Raw genomic sequence first — 24,778 nt, 5'->3', positions numbered from 1 at the left:
AGCACAAGAGAGAAAATTATAATCAATTTCTTCCTCAAATACATTTGAAAAAGTCTTTGATACACTGTAGGCAGTTCTCATTTGACAGAGCAATGAGGAGTTGCAGAACTCACTGAGTATCTTAAAACATGTAGGCTAGACTTAGTAATCGATGGGGGGAAAAGCAACAATTTTGTTTTCTAGGTCTTTACAAAATTTACATAAAACATAAACAATTCTCTTACTGCTAGTTATGATGTAAGCAATGTTACTGTGATTTACAATGTTAAAAACTTTTAGGTGTCTCATTTCTTTGCCAGTATTGCTTAGTGAGGGGCATCTTCATCCTACGGGTCATGGCCGCTCCTTTTGCATTAACAATTTGTAACAAGGGTCAGTATTTCTGGAATTGCCAATCGCGGGGGACCCCCATAGATTTGTTGAAAGTTGATGGTAGTTTCAAGAGCTACCACTTCCTTTGTTTACTTCACATTCATTTGCTGGGTATCTTCTGAAGAGGAAAAGCTGTAAAAGGCAGTGTGGATCTAGCACTGCAGGAGGGACGGAGAGTACAGTTCCAGGTTTGGCTGTCAGCTTGCCGCCCAGGAAGTGATGGTCTGGCCACAGCTTATGGTGAGCTCTGGGACTCAGTGGTGATTTGTGAGCTTGCACCCTGTGAACTCTCTCACTGTTAAGTCTCTGTGGTAACGGAACTCTGAACTGGGCTGGCTGGCTTCTGGTCTTTTTAAACTTAATCATAACAACTGAAATTCACACACCTGGGAAGCATGTGAAGAAGGAAGACCTGCCTAATTATTCGTTCTATTGAGCAGCTGGATACTAGTATATGAAGGGGAGTTACTTTACACTCATTGAATAGTACAGGTACAATTAGCACACTTTTCCATACTTACAAATAATGTAGAGTCAAGCAATGGATTTCCATAAAGATCACTGTAATAAAAGTTTATACAGTGAAGAATAAAGAATAATCATAATCATCTTCATAGAACTAGAACAATATTTGATAGAATTAAATATGTACTTATAAAAAATAAACAGTAAGTAACCTAGAAATGGGGCAGGTTTCTGTACTCTGCTAGAGGTTTCACTAAACTGCATTATACCTTATGGTTAATAATAACTTTTTATACTTATTGTTAACTTATAACAATGTTCCTTTATGAGATTAACTAGAGGATGAGGAGCAGAGGAGACAGAGAGAGATTGGGAGGAAAAGAGGGAGGTGGAACTGCTATTGGGATGTAAAGTAAATTAATTAATTTAAAAAATGAGACAAAGATGCCAACTGATCATTACATCTACTCAACACTACAGGGAGGTGCTTACTCAAGGAAACGGCATCATTACATTCAACATTATCAGAGAAATTCTGATTAAACTGAAGATTATACCATCTTCATGAACTGGAAGGTGCCAATTTAGATGAAATTAGATGTCAGGATTACCTCAGATCTAATTAAACTCACTGTCTGTTGTATGGTGTGTGGGGTGTATTTATGCACACTCATGTATGGTGTGTATGTGTATATGTATTTAAGCTAAATCACCCCCTTTTGTGTATGTGTGCACATTTATGTATGTTGTGTGTGTGTATGCACATTTGTGTGTGTGTGTTTGTATGTGTATGTGTATGTGTGTAAGTTAAGTTATACCCACTGCTTTTATTTCAGATAGTATCTCTCTACTTAGCCAAGGCTAACTTCAGCCTTGCTACCATGTTACCATGCCAAGTGTAGTCAGGACAACTGAAGAGAAGAGAAAAAAACTGGATGAATACTGTAGCGCTGGTCATATGAAGCTGTGGTAATTAAGAGAGAGTGGCATTACCAAAATCCTGTAAATAAGCCAATTAATCAGAGCAGAGTTCAGAAACGAATCGACATAACAGTGGTCACTTAATTTACAACAAACGACACCTTAGTGCAGAAGAGGATAGGATGGGCAGCTTACTCAGCATTATTTAATCAGCTGTATTTTCTGGAAAAGATGGATTTTGATCATTATTTGATATAGGAAATCAGCTCAAGTTGTATTCCAGAGCTAAGTCGTAATATGAACACATAAGGCTTTTAAAATGAAAATAAGTTGATGAGCGTGAAACAACAGACCAGCCATTTTGGAGGCATGGAAGGTGTGCAGAAGACCTGAAGGGATGAGTAATATTAAAAAATGAATCTGTGTTTTCCACAGGCCCCATTAAGAGTTTAAGAAAGCAGATGCTGAACTGTAAAGAGATCTAGCAATGAAACTATCCAACAATGGGACTCCTACACGTAAGTACAAAGCTGTGCATCAATATGAGGAAGACACTGTAGAAGAGAAAAGAGAAGGCCCTTCACAAAACGCAGTAGTTGTAAAACAAGAAACTTTGCTCAATTTCTCTATATTTGGGTAAATACAAAATTAAAATATCATTAAGTCCCAATGTGTTTCAGCCTAAACCCTTGTGTTTTCTTATCAAAAGCTAACTTATGGATAATTTATCATCAACATTTATGTTTCAATCTGGGGGCTTTGAAAATGACTGGCTTAGCTCAATGAGAGCAAGTTACACCCTGGTTACAAAACCCATAGACACAAATTTATTACTAAAGTTTCAAAATTCGAAATGAATCCAAAGCATGACGAAATGTGGAGACCCCGGCAGGTCTGAAGTACTGAGGATCCGAGCTGTGTAGCTCTACCTCTCTGAGATAGGAGGATGTGCACACCAAGTGAGCTAACGTGAGTGCCACATACTGTAAGAGCGCTGTTCAGCCTCCACTAAAGGAACATCTTTTTTTCTGTATGGGTCATTCACTGAGCAGAGGTACAAGCTTGAAAAGTACCAGATAACCAACTCTATCCTGAAGAAGGGACATGTTTGTGACCATCACCCCAATGCCTATGCATAGTTCTACTTAAGATGGCACAAAGGAGCATCACCTCTTCCCACGCTTTGGCATAGCACTTGGTACAGACAGTAAGACAGACTGTCCCTTATACCCATTAGTTCCACATTCAGACATCCTTGTGAAATGACCTTGCATTCTTCAGCAAATGTGTTATTAGAAAGTAATTCATATTCTGTCACCAATTTCATTGTTATATATTATTGTTCGGATGCTCCAAAATATACACATCTTTAAATACTATAGTCAACAATAAAGCAGAAGCTTTGGAAGGAGCCATAATTAGGTGACAATAATATTTAATGAAAGGAAAATGCATTGGGAAGGTGGCCACTATTGAAATTAGAAAACATCTATGATATTAAAACCTGAAGTTGTGTCTAGATGCTGTACACAACTTATAAAAAAATCCAGAGTTTATAACTTCCTTTCACAGATTAGAAAATGACCTAATTCAGTTATCTCAAACACAAACCAACTCCCTCCATAAACCTACTCATTAATAATTCAAATCTACACATCAAGATAAAATAACAGAGGAGGAATTGTGCATGAAGCATATACTGTAGTCTTGGCAACAAGAGGGTATTAAGTAACTTCTTACTCCCATAGTAAGTAACACTTAGTTCTACTGTTTGGTCTCACAGAGGTTGGAAACACAGCAAATGAAGTTCAGTGTAACGAGAAAGGCTGATTCGACACAGGGAGTGTCATCTGAGTGACCTGGCAGGCTAGAACACAGGTAGCATGTCTGGCCAGAACATTTCCCTGCAGTAGAATTTGCCCCAGAATGCATTTCTCAAAGGTTTCCAGACAACTGTGTGCTTTGCACAAGACAAAGGTTCCCTATACATCTGATGACACTGATGTCCAAATGCACTGTGGACATCTCCTGAGGGGAAATGAACAGGGTTGAGTTAGAGACTTCAATGGGTGTAGAAAAGAAAAAAAATCTGAACATCAACTTCTTACAAAGGGTGCAGAGAAGAAATAGAAGAATAGAAAGAGGAAGGAAGAAGAAAAAGAAGAAGAAAAAGAGGAGGAGGAAGAATGGGAAGAGGAAGGAAGAAGAAGAATAGGAAGGAGGAGAGGGGAAAATGAAAAGGAAGAAGAAGAAGAAGAAAAGAAGAAGAGGAAGACAACGACACTGAGCAAGCTGTAAGAGACTCATCTTTCCCATTATGCAACCGCATCTTGCTAGAGATATTTTCTATTTTGGTCAGAATGATCCTCATTATGACTTCTACTATGTGAAGCACAAAACTGTGTATCTGTTTTAACAGGAACATGTACATAATTACTCTCTGCAGAGAATTTCCAACATGTCAAAATACGAATTAAAACACCAACACTTTTTTAAGGTTTCTTATATTATTCCAAAACATGCTGCTTACAGAATGAAGGCTTGGTGCAATGGATGAGAACATTTGGAGCAGTTTCTAAAATATCCATTACTTATTTAGAGCAAGGCTTAGCTCTGGTTGTATTATACCGAGATTCTTTTGAGAAATGTGTAGCTGAAGAGTGAGAACCAAGTACCTTAATTGTCTCCTGTTTCCTCAGGAAAAGACCCCATCGCCTTGTGATGTTGATGGAAACTTATAGCTCTTTCAACCCCAAGCTGAGCTTTGTCCCATCCAAAGAGAATAGTTTTGCTCATTGCCAGCTCAATCCTGTGCTCAGCAACTGTCTGGCCCTTTTTTTTTTTTATCTCCAGTTGTGTTAATTTCTTTCCAGTTCAGCAGAAAACTCACCAACAGATTTCCTACCATGTTTGGAGACCTAGGAATTTAAGGGCCACAGTGGCTGAAGACATGACATCCTGTTTGTAAATGATCAATGTTTCCATCTGGCTTGCTCTGAATTTCAGTGCAAGGACAGGGCAGTGGGAGGAAGACCTTAGCTGGCTACAACCAAGCCCAGCCTCATATTCTGTCTACATTGAGAAGCCACTGGAAGGAAACACCTGAGTGAAAACAGGACTTTTTTTTCTTTTGATCGACCCCAACAAACATCTCTGCTCCGAAGTTAAGCTTTCTACCCAGTAACTTTCTGCCTGACCTACCCACAATGCACACTCATCGGCTGCATTAAGAGATCTTTAGTTATTTAGGTAACTAAATAAACTCTTGTTATCAATGCCCCATGAGAAATCAGGTATTTTCCCAATAAATTACAAATATTGCTCACCTCTCTGAGTATGCTCGTCTCTCCTTTTACTGTGTGGCTATTAGACTTTTAGCTCACAGATGTTACATTTGTTGTGTTAGATTTTAACCTTGATTAAAGTTTGATGACTGTTTCCACAAAAAAAAAAAAAAAAAAAAAAGAAGAGAGAGAGACCACTGTAGACGTAGAGAGCACATTGTAAAAGCTGATTTCCATAAGCCTGGCCCTTTCCTGACATGAGCAGGGCTGCAGGAATGACAGAGGCCTTTTCACCTTTAAAAATAAGAAAACTAAGAAGGGAGCTGTAAAGTATTGGAACTTGACCTGGGGGTGGGGAGCCTGCTGTGAGTGAGTCTAAGAGCCTCTTGACTTCCAGGTTCTTGGCAACACTCCCTGCCCTAATGATGAAACCCAGCAGACACGTACGACATTGTCTACAACAACAAGCAAACGCTGGCTGTCTTTGCCACCATTGCTCCTTTTGTTTTATTTTGTTTATGTTTTTGTTTTACCTCTGTAGAGATTATCCAAGCCAATATCTTCTTTTCCTTTGATTTTCAAACACTTTGCCTGCTGTACAAGTCTGGCAAAGAGCAGAAATAAAATCTGGATTCATTATCCTGTGAGGTAAGAATAAATCATGACAGCAGCACAAATTTAAATAGAAACCCCGGAGTACATGACAGCGGATTAGCAGGTGCTTCTCTGCACAGTCTCATTACGTTTCCTCAATTTAACATTTAAAGGAGGCATAAGCCTTTGTTTAGAAACTCCGACTTTGAAAACTGAAAGTTGAAAGTCCTCCCATCCACTCATTCCAGAGAATGATCTCTCAGGCTCTGAGGGGTAGGTATCTGAGGCAGTGGGTAATAGTGTGGGACACAGGCAAATAATTAGCATTATTGCAAAGTTTGGCACCTACCATTTCAATCAGAAGACCACAGCACTGACTGCTCAGCACTTGTGTAAGGAGCTAAGCTGCACTGCTGAATGTCAGAGAATTCATTAACTTTTGCGATGTTGGCAGCACACAGTGAGGCCTAATTTTGTGGCTCATCATAGGTTCTTCATTAGGAACCAAGGTTCCCATTGCATAGCAAAGGCAGAAGTTTTTACAGTGAGACTTCTCTGTGGTTGCTAATTACCTACTAATTAATTGTAGGCAGAAAGCTCGAGATAATTAATTCATCTGCATATACTTATGATTCTAATGAACTTATAATCTTTTGCTTGGCACACGTGTTTTCTTACTTCACTTAACAGTTTTCATTTTATCACACCTACAGGCCTGTGACTTGGTCATGACAGAACACAAAGAAAATGACTCAGCTACCAAACCTACCTAGGAGTCTGAGCAGCTCATACACAATTTGTATATGTTTATCTATAGATTTTTGTGAACACATTTGTCACCGCAGAAGAACATTCCACTCATTTGTTAGGTATCTCTTAATCTAGATTTTCTTAGTAAAAAACAACCACACCACAACCAAACACCCAAGAGTTTGAATTTTGGCCCCATCTTTGGACCATGGTACATAGTCTACACCTGTGGTGCAGACAGGGAGGCGGGGAGAGGAAACTCCATCCACGCTCGAACCCCTGTTTTATGCCTAGGAGTCAGTGTCTTGTTCTGTGACCAGGGTGAATGTTTGAGGACTCACCATCTTAGTGTACAGTCTGTGACATGAACATGCCACATGCCTAACAGGTTGGTCTGCATGCTCAGTAAACAACATTTTTAAAACACTGTAAAGGCTGTTGGGCATTATGGATCAGTATGTATACAATCTACAGACTGTTTTCACCGTTCAATGCATTTAGTTTTCCTTAGGTTCCCTGTGTTGTCAGGTTTCATTTACATTCCTTTAGAAAAGGTGTGTGCCCTACAGAGAGATGATTTAAGCGTAAGCAGCACGTATCTGATGGCTACTGTGGGATGCTGGATGCCACAACCCCTGGGGCTCAGTGTCATAACATCGTCATTTTGCAAAGAAGATGAGGGGAAAGAACAATTTTAGCTCTGCTCACCTGTTTTCAAACAACTTTGGGGATTTCGCCCCTAATTTTATAAAGTTTTACTGCAGCATAAATTATACGAACTCCCGTGACAACATCCTTCTGCAGCCTGAGTTGGTGAGGTCTTAGATTTATCATAAGGAATTTAAAAATAGAAGGTTGTCCACCTTACATAATGCTGATGGGTTTTTGGCAAACAATTTTAAGATAAATCAAATGATGTACCTGGGAGCACATTTTAAAATGTGAGCCATTGCAAGGGTATATTTGCTTACTTCTTACTTTCAAATGCTTGTTCACTAAGGAGATAGCTGTGCTGAGCCCTGTGAATAGTTAAGACACTGAGAAACCTATAAGGGCATAAGGACACCCAGGTTTCCCTGCACTGAGCCTTACTCCGTTCTCACAACTACACAAGGCAGGGATAACATGCATGATTAATAAATATGAAAACCAAGGCTCAGAAACACCAGACAGCTTGCCCCGTCTTAGGCAGCTAGGATGCAAAGTGAAGTCTTTGGACACCAAATACAGGCTTTCTTCTCGCCACAGATCATCTTCAAGAGAAAGGGTGCCTACTGCTGCTTTACAGACACGAAAGTCATTGGGAGGACCTGGATGAGCATTATCAATGACTTCGGCTGCAATTCCTGCAGAGGTATGGGAGCCGGACTACATGGAGTTCAGGTGAGGAGTTCTACTTGGAACTTGATCTCTTGGAAGACAGGAAAGTCAATTCTATGTTTGCTCTGTGAAAGGTTCTACCATGAGAACTCTGGAAATAGCGAGGCCTGTGGCACACCACAGATGGGCCTCTGCTTAGTGAAAAGGCTCTAAGTTATTCACATCACTGTTCACCATTGGGTTTTCCAGAATCCGGGACTACACCTTGCATTTAGGCACAGCTGTAGTTCCACAACTAACCTTCAGAATCGTTTGTGAGACTGTATGACAGTGACTGTGGCAGATGTCACACACTCATTCACATGGGCTTCCCTAGAGGAGGCAATACCTCTACCAGCCCAGCATGTTCTACTCTCCATGTCTTCTTGTTCTGCTACAGATGTGACCTCTAGGCAGGTCAGCATTAGTGGCCACTAATTGCATGCTTATGAAGTTCTGGCCCTTAGACTAGATGCCTACCTCAGAAGAGGCAGGAGTGACCCATTTTTGTTGACAAAGGCATGGGTCTAGATTCTGAATGTCACACAGGAGAGTGACTCTGCATGGAACAGACTCAGGATAGGAGCTGGAAGTCAATAGTCTGCAAGTCAATTTCTACTGTTCTGGAAAGCAGATCTAACCAGAGCCAGCCATAGTTACTGGCACAATTCCTTCCTGTGTCTATCTTCTTGACAGTGGTTTAGTTGAAAAAGTGTAGCCCAGACCAAACTCGTAATATTTAGTATCAAGTGTTGATAGAACTTGTGTGCTGACGATGGTTTTACGAGTAGGGAAGGCAGCCTGTGGCCTTAACGTGAGGGCAATACAGAAGTTTGATAGTTATTTTTGGGTAAATTCTCTAGGTCTAAGGAATAGTCTTTTAGAGTTTTCTGCTTTCAGATTGTATTTAGTCAAGATGATTCCTCCCACCAAAAGGCAGGTGAGTTGTCAGGGCATAAGGACCTGTGTACTCTTGGGGACAATGACTGCAAGACAGGTGAAGAAGTGCTGTGGGCAGCAGTGTATAAGTCCCCCCCCCCCCGAGTGTGTGTGTGTGTGTGTGTGTGTGTGTGTGTGTGTGTGGTATATGTGGTGTGTGTGTGTGTGTGTTGTATGTATGTGTGGTGTGTGTGTGTGTGTGTGTGTGTGTGGTATGTGTGTGTGTGTGTGTGTATGATATGTGTGTGTGTGGTATGTGTGTGTGTGTGTGTGAGAGAGAGAGAGAGAGAGAGAGAGAGAGAGAGAGAGAGAGAGAGAGAGAGAGAGAGAGAGACTACATCAAACTTTCAGGGGATGGGATCAAATGAAAGTTCCTTATAGGAACACATGGGGAGCAGGACTTCACAGTTGGAGCACAGTCCTGTGGGAGACCAGAAGGGAAGACCTGGTGATGGGGTGTGATGGGGTGAGAGGTGGAGTCAGAATCTCAGGACAAAAACTGAAGGATGCATTTGTTTTACATGTTCCCACGTGTCTATAAGTTTGATGATGGCTTTTACAGGACCACAGAGTGAGAGCCTGTGTCACTAAATTCAAAGAGCGTATGCTATGTTTAGTTTGTAAATAAACATTAATCAAACCATTAGAAATATGACAGCATAAAATACCTGTTAAAGAAAAGCAAGTGTGAAAATGTTCTCTGTGGTCCATTTATACGGGGGAAAATATGGTACAATACTTGTCAGGAAAGAAATGGTTTGGATGAACAAAGTACAGTCATGTACAGAACATGATGCAACTGCTAAAACGGATTCATTGGCACATCCGCTTTGAATTACTAATGTGCTTCTGATGCGCCCCGTGTGCATGTGTGTGCTCATGCATGTATGTGTTGTCTTTGATAATGGACACTTTTCTTAGTCACGCCCCACCTTTATCTCACTTTATTTACTATTCTGCTGAGGTCTCCCACTGAACCTGGAGCTCACAGAATGCCTCGGGTGGTGGACCCGTGAGTAACAGGGATCCACCTAATCTACCCCCTCAGAGCTGGGTCACAGGTGCCACTGTTGCCCCCAATCTGTATGTGGAACGTGGGCGTCTCTTCCCAAGTCCTCCTCACACACGTGCAGCACACGCTTTACTAGTTTATCTACAAACCCAGATCCTCATGGTGCCGTCTTAAATAAAGACTTGGGGTTAAAGTCATTTACTATGAAATTTGTAAAGGGTCGGGTTCCACCTGTACACGTCTATGAAGATGTAGACATTGATGATGTGCGGGTGTCAGCACAAGTAACTTCAGTCTGAAGAGACGAACAGAAGAGGGATGAGAAATGTTTAACTTTTAATGATTCTCTTTAGTCTATACCAGTTAGGTTTAATGGAAAAAAATCTGTACGCTATTAATATTTTATGTTTTATCTGTTTACTTTTATTTTATGTATATAGGTGTTTTGTCTGCATGCATGTCCTGTGCACCATGTATGTAGCTACTTCCCATAGTCTCAGATAGTTGTGAGCCATCATGTGAGGGGAATTGCATCTGCATCCTCTGGAGGAGCAGACAGAACTTTTAACTGCTGAGCCATCCCCGGTCTTGTATGTTTTAATCTCACTCATCTGTATTTTCTAGTTTTCCCGTAGGAAACAAGTAATATTGTTTTCGTAATGATAAAATCGTGTTAGCTGCCCCTCGCTCACCAGGCAATCAAATGGCAAATGATGATTTTTAAAGCCAGATCCGGATCTGGTATAAGAAGAAATGCCTGAGGGTGCTCAGGCAGCGCTTTTATTTTTCTGGGGTCTAAGAACACTAATATTTGCTTTACACGAGGAAGCATGTAGACCTTAGAAACACAGCGCTTAATTACAAAGAGCCCCAGCCAAGGAATGGCAGTGGTGACCCAGAGAGTCACAGTAAATTAGAAACTGTCTGGTGACAGGCAGCCCAGGGAAACCTCTTTTAGGATCTTCCTGAGAGCTGTACTGCGTGTGGCATAACCCCCAGCAGGAGCTAAAGGACCAGGACCCTGGAATCCGCTGAGGGCTGAATCCTTTTCCGGCAATGTCGTTTCAAACCTACATATAAGGATGTTTTCTTTGCTCCCTGCTTTGTGTCTCCTACCACCACAGCCACGAGGCCTCTGCTGCAGGGAGCTGCTCAGTAAGTGGTAGGCTTCACCCTTTCCCCATGTTTCTTTTCCACATCACTCATTCCAACCTTGATCTCTCCCATTTCTTCATCTCTGCTGTTCTCTGAAGCAATAGTGTTCACCCACATCTTGGCAGAAAAGATCACCCATATGCCCGCTGCCCAGTCCACAGTGACTAGAAACCCTCTACCTTGATTTCAGTCCTGTCCTGCAGCCGACTGACCATCCAGGATGGCTTTCTTATTACTAGCAGGTATAATGACATGAATTTCTCGATGTTTGGGTCACAGCTATAGCGCAGCAGTTGGAGTGATTCTATCCCAGATGTGTTTTGAAGGGAGCAACGATGAGGGAATGAATGGATTGCTTTAATTTTAGGATCCAGGTGTGGTTGGAGTCACTAGTCTAGCAAGATGAGTATCACTGAGCCCTCTACAGGATACAGCCCAACTTGATCCTGACAGTACAGTAAACTGGGTAGCTCATGGTATAGAACAGCAAGCAGACAAGAAGAGGAAGCCACACAGTCGAGTTGCCACCAACAGTGTTAATGAGAGGCTGTGGTTATTGGCTTCCATTTCCTCATTTCTACATGGAAGAAGTTGATCATGGATTCCTTGATTAAGGGGCTTAATTTAGTTACAGATGCTGATTTTTCTCTCCGGCCAAGTAAATAAAGATCTAAGTTCCTGCCAGTCCCTAGATGATTGTTACACAGAGAACTGTATCTAGGCCACTGGTGAGGTTTTAAAGTCAGCAAATTGTATAGAAGTAGTAAGAAAAGAGATATGGATAATTACTTCAAATGTCTCTGCTATATTCCAGGCCAGGCTACAGGTCTGTGCCTATATCAATAATTCTATGTATCTGTGAGCCCTGATTCAAAGTGTAACACGAGCTCTCACATTTGCATTTTCCTAAAGTAGAAGAGACTTTCAGAGGATGGTGAATGTCAGTAAGTGACTCGGTGAACTCAAGTGCACTAAAGAACCTACAATGTAGCAAGGTAAGGAAGTGGAGCCTGAAGGTCAGAAACAAGTTCTCTCACTAAAGACATGTGCAGAAAGTCACCAAACATGTCCTTGTAGACACATGAGAGCTACTCAAGGGGGACACATAGCAAAAGCCTGGGGCACAAGAGAAGGTTCCTCTTCCCTGAATCTGCCTTCCAATGTCCCCAAGCCTCAGGCACATGTTAGCTGCTAAATCTGGTTTATTTACTGAGTACCTACTAAGTACCAGACAGTATCCTAGCTATCAGAAACACGGAAGCATAAAATATAGTCTTCCCTTGAGATGCTCACATTGGTGGGAACTGCTCAGGACTGTGCAGGGAGAGTTGAGCTATAGACTTTTGTCTGTAAGAAGGTAAAGGCAAGGCTAGAAACTGTGATTCGACAGTAGAAAAAGAGGGTGGGCACTGAGATTTTGAGAGGCAGGGAAGATAGGAGGGACAGAGAAGGGGGAAGATGGAGGAGGAGAAGACCTATCCAGATCTGTGTGACTTTAAATAGCCACAGGTAGCTATGAACATCTGATAAGGAAGAGATAATTACAGGACAATTTGTCTTATCTAAGTGGGCAGTTTATATCAATATTATTGGCTCTGAGTTTATTGTGTGGATATCTTGTGGGGTGAGAATTTACTGATGAATTACAAGCCTCTAGAGGTTTGATTTTGCTGGCTTACAGAGATTTATGGCAGCTAGTGGCAGGATGGGATGTTGTTACATGGGGCTGATGTGGCAGCCATGTCCATGGGAACTAGATGGGTGGTCGCTTCTGGGGCTAGCCATGGTGGTGAGATCACTGCTGGGGCCAGAGACATGGTGGCAGCATGATATGGTACCTCTTTATACTTTTTAACATTTACTAATATACTAATCGATCCATGGGCAAGGGAGGAGCTATGGTTGAGGAGACCGGGGCAGAGGGCCGGAGTGGACTCATTATGCTGGAAAATGAGCATAATGCCTGCCCCTGGCCCTAAGCAATGAGGAAGCCTGGTGGGTTAAAGAAACTCCACCGAATAACACAGAAGGTTTATATGCGGGAAAACTGTTCATTTTAGGAAATGGCCGCATATATGTATTTTCTGCTCCAGCTAATTTAAGAGGTGGAAGGAAACCAGTTGGTTCACAGAAGTGCGGTATATTATCAGGGTCATTAAGCGACAATTCCGTTAGGTATGGTTTACGCTGATCATTGCAATTCTCCAGCTCAGTTTTGTTATCAACACAGAGGAGCGCGTGAACGTGGGGGAAGGTGCTGGGGAAGGTGACATGGCATTTTCTTAGCTTCTTAAATTAAAAAAAAATACTTAATAGCAACAGATGAAAAATGACAGGAGCTTCAGTGCGTGAAACTCTCAGCTGGGCCAACCTGTGTGGTGGCGGCTGCATTGGGGAGGCAGCAGCAGTCACTGAAAACATGTAGGGAGGAAAGACTGAAGGCATGCTCTCCCCTGAATGGAGACAAAGCGCTAACAGACCGTGCAGGGGCAGGAGCTGTGTTTACCACGGAGGCACCCCATGGCTCTAGCATTTCTCTCCCGCCTTTAGCATATTTCAGAGAAGATGTTAGAAGAGGGGACTTTTGTATTATCTGAGCCACAAATCAGAGAAATCAGTGGGACACAGGGTAAGCGTCTCCCCTAAGGAATTTTGTTTTTATAACATAAGATTTTTTAAAAGTATGATTTTAAAGCATTTTATGCTTTAAAAACTTTTTAATGAAACGTTCTTTTTAAACATTTATGTATCTTAGTCAACCCTAAAACTCACAGCCAGATGTATAAGACAGCGACGGTGTACCCAGCCTGGCCCTCTTAAAGCCTCATGCTGTCTTCTCTCTATAGGGCTGGACGTAATTGAACATGCTAAGGATTTGAAATCAGGCATGTGTATTCAACCCCCAACCTCTCCAGTGGAATGATTTTCTGTGTTCGTTTGTATGCTCGGAACTTGAGTTGTAAACGTGATGAAATCTGAGTAAGAAAGCAAGCCAGGGCTTTCATAATGTAAGATGAAGCTAACAAGATGGAACAGTCTGAACTGTTTAGCTCAAGGGGAGTGGGTGACTTTAATACTAAGACAATAGCAATTATTGATATATCTGATGCTTTACTTCACGGGATAGAAATCTGCTGACTGCAATTGGACAGCCAAGAGGCGTCTACTTCCTAAATACAGCATTCCTCAGTAAAAATGGCAGTGCTGCCATGTCAAGAATCTCCATTTCCCCTAAAGTGCAAGACAGTAAGAAGCTATATACCATTAAGTACACATATGAAGGTGCGTATATCAGCCATGCAGTATCATAGCTAAGTGAAAAACTCACGAAGCAACGTGTCTCCATTGGCTGCACCGTGAATGCAGCCCTGCTCACTCTAGCAACACAAGAATAAATAGTGTAAACTTTGTATGTAAACTGAAACAAGATTATGCATTTCATATAAACTAAATGCATTCTTTCAATAGTTGCCACCTGTTGTGATACTGTGAGTCTGAGTTCTAAAGGTTAACACAACAGGAATATATGACCTTTCACAGGTAAATCTTACACACATTTGGCAAATATATCGTACTGGGTTTTAAAATGCAATCCTTTACTTTAAAAACTGTGACCATAAATAGACTTTCTACTATGAAGACAAATTATCAAGTAATAAATATGCAGCTAATGACCTCACTACAAAGATCTCTCTCTCTTCCTTATTGATACCTATAATTTATCTGTATCTATTTGTGTGTGTGTGTGGCAGTGCCACACTTTCAAGTGTCAGAAGTCTGTCAATGCTACTGGAACAAGTTTGATTGTGAAAAAAATGACAGATTCGTCTGCAAAGCTCAGGGCAGAGAAAACTCATGAAAGTCAAATTCCATCCACGTTTGATCATGTGGTTTCAATACTATGGGTTACATCAGTAGTAGCCTCAGGGAGGTACCACCAGAAAAACAAGGAGGGGCCCTGAACTGTATTTTAATCTGCACATGATTAGCCCTCAGAGTACCCAGTGTTGGCTTTCCTGCCCTCTCTTTTCCAGACTCTGGAAATCATGTTCATCACCATGAAGATCAGGATGAGTTCAAAGTGGGTGTGACTGTGACATTAATTCTCTGAATGTCTGACATACATGGAAGGGTTTGGACGGAAGTCGGAATGATTCAGGGTGGGCACCATGCATCTCCACTTCCTGCAAGTAAGATGCAGCTCTGAAGGTTCACAGAAAAGAATTAGATAACAGGGTCTCTCAAGACATCTGCATCAATCATTCGCCGAAGTTCTGCTCTTTCCTGGGAAGCCCTGCAGAAAAGGTACAGCACTCAGTGAAACATGGGAAGAGGGAACTTCCTCTGTGGCATTTGAGATGGGTGATGATGAGGTTCCTGTTTGCTGGAAACAATGACTTAGGTAACCACTGAGATGACATAATACTCTTTAAACACAGTTCAAAAATCTGCTGGTTCTTGTGCTACATAACACTGAAGATAAATATCTAAAACATTTATAAGACAGACTGGAAGGATCTTCACCTGGAAAAAGTACAACAGGGTGCAGGAAAAGGACCGCAAGCACATAGGCACAGTTGTCTCTCTGATTTTGGAATAAATAAATGTTGTTCTTGGAGAAAATCATTTATAAAAAGGAAAGAAAAAAAGGAAGCCTTCTTCAATCAGGAAACAGAGAACACACGTGTTCTTGTTGTACACAGTGTGGGTGTGAACAGGCAGCGAAGAACAGTCAGAGCCTGTGAGGCTTCAGCAGAGGAGTGGGTGTGTGGTAAATAATAAAAACAAGAGGCCGCCACAGAAATAGAGGCATTCGTGTGCATATGGGAAGGTCATGTAACTGAGAGGAAGCTGAGCTGCAACTGTGTGTCGAGCCACTGAATCAAAACAGTTCCTTAACAAAAATGGAACTTTCTACAGCATTGTGGGAAGTAGAAGGAATTTAAATACATGTAGTATACAACATGTAACATGTATGTAAGAACATGTTTACTGAGCCCAGTTCTCCCAGTGAACATGTGCAAGCAACCTGGGGACTTGAGGTGTGACTGAGCAAAGCTATTCTAAGGGAACTCTACTCACAGGATAAATTCTGAAGTTTGAGACCAGGCATAGCCTCTTCTGCCAGCTACAGATGATGTGGTGGGGTGTCTCAAGACCTGGATAGGACCCCTGTCTGATGTGGGTTGAGCGCTTTTCTTGTTAGTGTTTGTTTGGCTTCTAGTTATATTTGATTTACCTGCGTTTGCGATTCCTAGCAGGGAAGGTAAGGGGTACTTTGAAGAAAAGATGTTATTTAGATGGTTTGTTTGAGTTTTTTAAAAATCAAATAAGGTCATATCTAAAAGCATCTCATCAAACAACTCCATAGATAAAAATTGAAAACCCGATACTAAAAACTTAGGATGGAAAGGTGATACGTTCCCATTGATTTAGAATAGAGAACAAGGAAACTCTGAACTTGTATCTCGTGCAGCGGTGGATGGAAGTGACACAGACAATTAACAGGTCAGATGTGGGGTCCTCATATGCCTCAGCAGATTTAATTGTCAGCTCTCCCCAGAAGACATCATTGGAGAAATGAGTCCAAAGATCAAAAGGGATCATTTAGGACTAAACACATGAGATGTATTTTCTGATGCTTACACACAATTTGCACCTACAGAAAAAATATATATACGGACATTTGAGGGAGTAGCCAGTTAACTCTGTGAGATACTAAATGTAACATCTTGCTGAAGAATTACCTTGGCAAAATCTAGGAAACAGGGAATAAACTTGTTCTATTAGAATTTCATAGTGTTCTCTTTCTGGTTCAAGCTTCCAGAGTTTCTTACCTGCACTGACTGCTCTCTTTTCCACATTTTCCACTGAAATTCAAATATCAGAGGTTCTCTGCTTTGGAATGTGAAGGGTCAAATTCCAAATTTGCCTGTGCTTGTTCTCTAGGGTGATCCTGAAGCACTGCCCCCCTTTTCAAGTTCACATCTGAGTATGGACATCCAAAGCTGGTGTAAAAAGAGAAGCGCAGCTGTTGACTTACCATGACAATTCAGGGTATGTTGTCCTTAGAATAGACGTTTAATATTTAGAAATAAGAGACTCTCTTCTCTCACAGGCACAGGCTCTAATAGTTTCCTCTCACATTGCCTTCTGAGAAAGAAAGTCTCTAATTTGAGGTTATTCAGTAAAGTGTTATAGACAGATTCATTAGCATATGCATCATCTGTGATTTTGAAAACCTGCAAACCAAAGAATAGCATCCAGATGTGCTTCCCATGTAGCAGCAAGGATGCCAAACACCGCTTCGCTCAGCCTGTGCTCTTGAGTATGTAAGCCCTGGTTACCTACGTGCTTCACCAGTGCTGGTGAACTTCCACCAGAGAACATGAGGCCTTCAGTGCGTAACAGCCGTGTATTCAGAAGCACTGACTCCTATACTCATTTGGGAGCATTGATGTTGGGTCTGAAGGGGACATTCTTAGGTAGCTAATGAGTCCACAGCCCACTGGTCTGGGGCTGTTGGTTTTGCTGCTCATTGTCAGGTTGAACCCTGAAAATGTTGGCTGTTGGCTGAAGATTCAGCTAGAGCCTATGTTCTGGCTGGTCGGGCTCTTTTATACTTCTCTGTTCATTGCTTTGTCCCACCCACCCAAAAAAAATCTTCAAGCACTTGGTACTGCCAGCTCCAGTGGAGCAGCTACCAGGGAAAGTGGAGACATGGTCCATGGCCTAGGTGCCCTCTCAGAATAGGTGCTTCTTCTCTTAGGCTCAAGTTCCCTCACAATGGAGTGAGAGCAAACAGACTTAACTCAGAAGAGTTCTGTGTTGGAGAACACACACACACACACACACACACACACACACACACACACCCTGTAAGACAGACAATCTTATAGTCTCACATTGAGATCTATTAGATCTAGCTATCTGTTAGAAGAGGGTGTATCTAAAGGCACACACGGGCAAGTTCATTGATGTACAGACAGTTTGCTTCTCTAGAAGAACACTGCCTCTTTTCTCTCTGTCTACTTATATAACACAAAATAAATCCTTCATGAACACCTGAAAGTTAAGACTTGGACCAAAGTGAAAGTACTTCCCTCTATTTATGGTAGAATGAGTTTTCCAGGAAGGTCTATAAGTATGCTCACTGCAGAAGAACTTTAGTGGCAGGTTCTACAGGAAGTGGGCCTCTAGAATTGGGCTGGAATGGTCAGGTCACCAGCCTGGCCCAAGTAGCTAGGTAGACCTGTATCAGCATCATGGGTGGTGTCATGGCGGACTAACAGACTCTGCTACAGATCGGACGGTGCTGGCCTATTGGCCTATTCATCTTTCAGCTATTGATTATAATATACCTTACAGAATAATACAATGAATCCCATAAATGAATAGTGGGTAGGGGCTAAACACTTTAGAGACTAAGACACTCACACCAGTGAACACAACTTACAATAAAAATAAATGTATTTGTTGAGTGTATACCACAGGCCCTCACGGAAACAGGTGTTCCACATACCTTATTATCACTACACACTTACCAGGTTCACACAACCTAAGCAAATTTCTTACTCTCTACACTTTCTTAAGAAGTCCTCTGGTTATTAAATTACCAGACCCAGAGGTAGGCAGAGGTGGGCAGAGGCGGGAAATCTCAAAAAGGCATGTTAAGAAGCCATGGCGTAGATCAGATGGCATACAGCACAAATAGGAAACCAGATGGGTAGGGAAACAGCGAGGGATCTGGAAGGAGTTGGGGTGAGAAAGAATATAGTAATAAAAATATTATATTTTAATTATATTATATTATGTTGAGTATGAAATTCTCAAGGAACTTTAAAAAACGTGGCATAATTCTTATGTGGAGACACGGGGGATGCGCTGATGCAGTGTTATTCTGGGGAACACAGTGAATGGCCTGAGGTGTACCGTCATTTGCAGCAGAGGAGAGCAGGGAAGCCAAGGAAGCTCTTTCTGCAGAGGAGCGCTCAAAGGCTGTGCACTTACAACACAGATGGAGTTTTGTTCCCTGCTCTCCAAGCACACAATAACCTACTATCTCTACAATAAGCTGCCACTCAGAATCATGAATGCCCATCTAACACAGACTCCCAATCAAGGCTTTACTGACCAAAGCCATAAAAATGTATAGATATTTAATGTTTAACTTCCTGTTGCCACTTAAGTGACTCTTGCTACCTGCTGTTGAACTCCCCGCCCCACCCACAGCTCCCACCTCTAGGCTTATCCGTGCACCGTGCACGGTGGAGAAAGAAAGCACCGAGCTCTCTTATTCAGCATTTCCTTGAACTGGAAGTTCTGTCCTCCGCTCTCCCCTGTCATTAACCAGTGCACACTGTCACTTACAATGTGCCTGCGTGCAGGCGGAATTCTCTTCTGCTCTGTCTCCATGAGGAATGACAGGAGTGTCCCTGGAGTTTCTGATCCAGCCATGCCAGGCCTTCGAGGACCTGGATTCTGAGGACACAGACTGCGAGGGTCAAAAGAATATATTAAAAGATAAAAACCTACTTTGCAGAAGAAAGGCCCGGTAAAGAATTTAAGATGATACTGTTGAGATACGAAGAAAGAACAAATGCAATGTGGAGACATGGCTTGCCTTGTTTTGAACCTCAAAGCAAGGCTGTGAATTTGCTCTGAGAGTGTGTCTATATTATGACAGGAGACAACTCGTATTCTCTGGAGAAAACTAGTTAAGGCTGACGGGGGCCCTTCTTATAGGCTTGCAGGTATGTGTTGAAGAGCACACATGGTTCTGTAGCCTAGCCACAAAGAAAAAAAAAAAAAACAATTCTCAAGGACCTGCCAGCCACTTTAGAATTATTTTTCCATCTTTATACCTAGCTAAATATTGGGGAGATGTGTCTCTACAAGGAACAAGCTGTTCTGTGCTGGCTAGTTCTACATCAACTTGAAACAAGCCAGAATTTATTTGAGGAGGGAACCTCAGTTGAGAAAATGCCCCATAGACAAGTGTATTGTGCATTTTCTTCATTAGTGATTGGTGTGGGAGGAACAACCCTTCGTGGGTCACTTCACCCTTGAGAAGATGATCCTATATAAGAATCAGGCCAGGAAATTTGGGGACGAGGAACAGTAAGTAAGTAGCATTCCTCCATGGCCTCTGCATCAGCTCCTGCCTCCAGGTTCCTTCCCCGAGTGAGTTCCTCCCTGACTTTTCTCATTTATGGGACTACACTCTGGAACCACATGCTGAATGAACCTGTTCGCTCCCATGTTGCTTTTGGTCATGGTGTTTCATCACAGCAGTAGAAACCCTAAGTGACCTAGGTTGGAGTTGCCTTGAATTAAGCTCTAGTATTCAGGATTGAACACAGTGTCTGATTGGTAGAGAAGGTCCCCAGTCACTGTGGTGGAGCCAGCAGCAGGTGACAGGTGACTCTCTGGGAGTGTTGGATCTTTTGATGGCGATGAGAACTTCTTTTTCCTCCTCAGCTCTCAGGAGCCCTGGAATGCAGGCAAGCAAGGAGATGGCGTGGTCTATTTGGCTGAGCCATAGGAAACTGAACCAGTGCAATGCCAGGAACTTTGTAGGAATCACTCAATCCTTTATAAAAGCCTGCCAGTGCCTGAATCTTCAGCAGTCTAGCTGCTGGTGAGTTAAGCAAGCATAAAGCCAAAAAAGAAAGAGTTGCAGTAAGCAGGAGATGTTATCCCTTCGGCAGATCCTTTTTACCACGGGATGAAAAGAAAATTGCAAACACCATTAGCAACTTACAGATGCCAACATGAAGAGATACTAATGACTAAGACAACATGTGGTCGATTTGCACTGAGAATATGTGAGACCAGATCCTAACCCTGAACTTAAGGAAACACAAACTCTGAGTGGTTCAGGGCAGCATTCTGAAGGCGGATCTCCCTCTGCGGTTCAGTGAAGTCAGTGTGTGGGAGGAAGTCGCTGAGGCAGCTGATGCTGAATCCCTGCATTTGGTGTCTGGCAAGGAGACCCCTCTGCTTCTCTGTCCTTCCTTCCTCAACAAGTATACCTTATCCCCAGGGCCACTGTGGTTCCTTTTTGTGTCCAGGAGTCACTGATGACACGAGGCCAGGGGAAATTCCTCAAGCCCATTCTCAGATGTTACAGGAGTGAGGTTCAGGAGCAGCAGCAGCTAGCACTGGCACGCTGGCATCTGCATGTTTGTTCTATTCTGAAGCCCGGCTAGTCTTGTGAGGTGTGCTTTCCCTCACATCCTCATCAGCCTCAGTCATTGCTTCAAAATGGCCAGAATGTAACTAGAATCCACGTGTCCTTCCGGTATGGCACACTGACCCAGCAACACTCCTGCAATATTCTGTTATAAACATCCCTCAGTCCCTCAACTCCAGCCAAGAAGCACAGCTGCGTTCCTGCATGTAACCTAAATGTGTCCTTTGCCTACAAACTGAGTTCCTGAAGAGTATCCTGGGTTCTTCTCTGGCTTCAGTTTGTAAAGTGTGGACTCAGCTGACTGAGCTCACAGACTTCAGGTTCTGATAAACAAGAATATCTGTGTACCAGCAACATCTGCACGATCATCATTTCATCTTCAGGCAGCAAATTTGGTTCCTGTTTTTGACTGTGTTACTTGGTGAAAGACACAGTCTTAGAATATGAACCCGACCCTTGTCTCCTAAACTCCAGCCAAGAAGACAATGAACCATTCCCTGTCAAGTCCTGGAGTTGAGATACTGGGAAGTTAGGAACTGTAACCTAGTTGTCACAGTTACATTGTGGCAGTCTCTGATTTGGAGTGCTGGGAAGGGTTGAGGCACCAGGCTCCCCAGTTACCCCACTGCCAACCTCTAGGCTCCAAGCTCCTTCTCCTTCCCAAATATCTTGCCTTTTATGACAGCATGGGAAAGGCATGCAAGCAGCACCAACAATGGGTAGCTTGGAGTCCCGCCCTTCAAAACGTAGGTAACAAGAAGCTGCCAGCACAGCTGAGGGAAGTGAATGTCCTGAGATAGGCAGGCGGCTCCCTTGAAGGTGGGAGATGTAGGAATCCGCCCCATCTAGCCTAGAACTAGAACCACAGCTGGGTTTCAAAAAGTTCTGTTCCAAATGCAAGGAACCCACCTCCACGAGGCCACTCTATTTAATACTTTAGTGAAGTGCTGTACTTCCAATGCTAAACAGTATCACTCCTTTCTCTCTCAGACAGAGAGAGGAGAACACAGAAGTCATACTCTGGGTGATCCTAATGCAGCTGCAGGCAGATGGGAAGCATCTTCATTTGAAACCCTTTGTTATGGAATGGAAAGTGTGAGGGGGTTTGCCTCTGAGAGCCAAGGGCCACTGGGAAGCACTGAATCAGATCACAAAGGGATCCATGACATTGGGAACAGGAAGGAAGAAGTGAATGTCCACTGAGCCATCATCTGTCCTGGAGATGGCACCTGCTGAGGTTAGTGGTGATGTGAGCCACTATGACTGGGACACAGGAGACAAGGAGGCAATGCTTTCCTCTGAAGCTGCTTTTAAATCACAAATGCACAAATGTCACCCTGTGTCATAAGACTGATGAGTAAGCATCTCTTTTCTCCCTAAGATAGCATTGATGTCTTTGAAAAATAACGGCAAAGATAGGATGTATATTGAGACACAAAGCACTGAAATTGTATTGTAGCTATAAAACTCTTCATAAAAATGTCTAAGAGCTAACATACGACTGAAGTTGACTGATTTTACTTTTATGAAAACTAGGAGTGAGTATATATGATATACATTTGACTCTAGGCTAAGCAGCCTTATCACTGGATTTTAAGTAGTAAAAATATAACAGAATTTTATTGTTCCTACACATTGAGATAGGAAAATACTTCTTTCTCTCTCAAATACGCATACACACAAATATTATATACACACATACATATATATAAACATACATACAGAAAGATATATATTATATCTCTATCGCTATCTATCTATCTATCTATCTCTATTTATCTACCTATCGATCAATCAAAGATCAATCAAATATCGGTCGATAGATAGAGAGAGAGATTGATTCACAGATTTATCTATTTATTTGGAGTCTACAATCTCAGACTCAGTTTCCATTAAATTCAATAGCTTTAAGAAATACAGTGCAGCCAACTTTCACCCCATCAGATAGCTGTCATTTCAAATACCAGATAGTTTATTGCACATGGAGTAAAAGAAATATGATAATTCTAAAAGTTTCATTACTGTAGTTTAAAAGAGATCTAAATATGTATAGAATGTAAAGAGTTGACTGGAAAACTCATGGTTCTTAAATTTTTCTGTGAATTTCTCCCAGGTCTTATAAAAGCCAGAAGAGAGTTAGTAATTGAATTGAGTGTATAATCAGTTCACCATTCTGCTGAAAGCATGGGTCGAAGCATTAAAGAAACTGCATTAAAACTAATTACTACCAAACTTTGAGCAAGTCATTCACTCTCTGTTGCTAAGTTTTGTTTGCACATCTATAGAATAATCACAGTAGCAATCGATTCTGTGGAAAAATGACTGAGTCTACACACAGTCTTTGCGATTATAAGTTTAACAGTCATGGTTTTAATTGCCAGATTCTGTTCTCCTCCAGAAGAATTATCTACCATGTGGTAGAACTATTTCGAAAATTCTGAAAACTTGGGGCGATACTAAAGCAGATGTTTCTGAGTGGCTCAGGTGATGCAGACTCATGTGGTGTTTGTCTGAGGCGAATCACATGGGAGGAGGTATAAACAGGCCTCGGTGGACCCTGGTGAGGGGCTTACACAGCTGGCTTTGCAGCACTTTGTTTAGTGATCTTCATGCCATTGAGAGGCACTGCAGAGAACTTCTCCTGGCATCCTGGCTGGTCCTGGTTTCTCCTGCTGACTTGCACCAATTCAGTGGGAGCCTGGCTGTTTCTGCTGGATCATGCCACCACTGCAGATTTGTGTTTGCTGCCCTGACACCACCGAACTGGACTACTAGTATCCTTGTCCTATTTACCATCTTTTTTCCACTACCTTTGGATTGTGAGCTAGACTTTGAGAACCCTTATTAAGAGTAGGTTTTAAATCTAAGGCTACAAGATGGACCATAGTTAGAAGAAGCTTACAGGGAACACCTTCTGGGTAACTCTTGTCCCAAATACCTCTGGCTTTCACTTCCTCTGGCTTTTGTCTGCAATGTGGTATGTTATATGTTCTGTCTTTCATTCTGAAGTTATGCACAACTCTAAGCCTAGACTCAAAGGAACCAAGAAACAAAACCAAAAATGAAGGACTGAAAACTCCAAAATAATAGCCAAAGCAAGTTTTTCCTCTTTCGATGTTGCTCTGTCAAGTATCTCATAGTTACTGTAATGCTAACCCTCAGGTTGACATTACTGTAGTGTTTATCCTCAGGTTGACACCTCTTTGGTGTCCTATTTCTCTGGTAAATTCCTGACTATCTACCAGTCTACTATGATGCCACCCATATAGATGAAGAGGGACATAGACAGCAGCTAATCTATGAGTTCCCATTTGATGTCCAGTCACATCTTCTATGTAGAGATGACTTAATGTCACTAGAAAATGGAAGAAAACATTGGTTCTTGTATGAGATATATTTCTCATGACTTCATTCAGAACACCTGCCAAAAGTAACTTAAAGGAGGATTATTTCAACTCATGGATTCAGAGAGTTCAATGTATCATGGGTAGTTTCCTTCTTTCTGGGTCTTTGGAGAGTCATGGTGAAAAGACATGGGGTGGAGAAGCAGAATCCCCACATGGTACACTAAGGGAATTTACTGAGGGTGCCTCCTGGACCTTCACCCTATCTGTAATTTTCTTTTAAAAAGAAGTTGCTACACTAAGCACTCAGGGAATACTAAGATAGCAAAAGAGGCTCTGGGGACAGACTGGATTGAGTTTCACTTCAGCTCCTCCACTGATCTTCCAG

General features: G+C 42.1%; 1 protein-coding gene across 1 annotated transcript in view; it reads right to left on the bottom strand.

The window, feature by feature from the left end:
* L3MBTL4 (L3MBTL histone methyl-lysine binding protein 4) overlaps positions 1 to 24,778 on the bottom strand; it is a gene marked incomplete at both ends in the record, with an annotated part of 378,564 nt that overhangs the window by 111,692 nt on the left and 242,094 nt on the right. Inside the window, 3 exon segments of the mRNA XM_080936343.1 lie at positions 5,576 to 5,646; positions 16,689 to 16,735; positions 16,739 to 16,859. Of these exon segments, the coding sequence (XP_080792469.1) occupies positions 5,576 to 5,646; positions 16,689 to 16,735; positions 16,739 to 16,859 (239 nt within the window).

This window comes from Micromys minutus (assembly GCF_963924665.1).
Source record: "Micromys minutus genome assembly, chromosome: 23".
NCBI classification, from domain to species: Eukaryota; Metazoa; Chordata; class Mammalia; order Rodentia; family Muridae; genus Micromys; species Micromys minutus.
The sequence above is the reverse complement of the archived record's forward strand: the minus strand, read 5'-3'. Positions and strand labels throughout refer to the sequence as shown.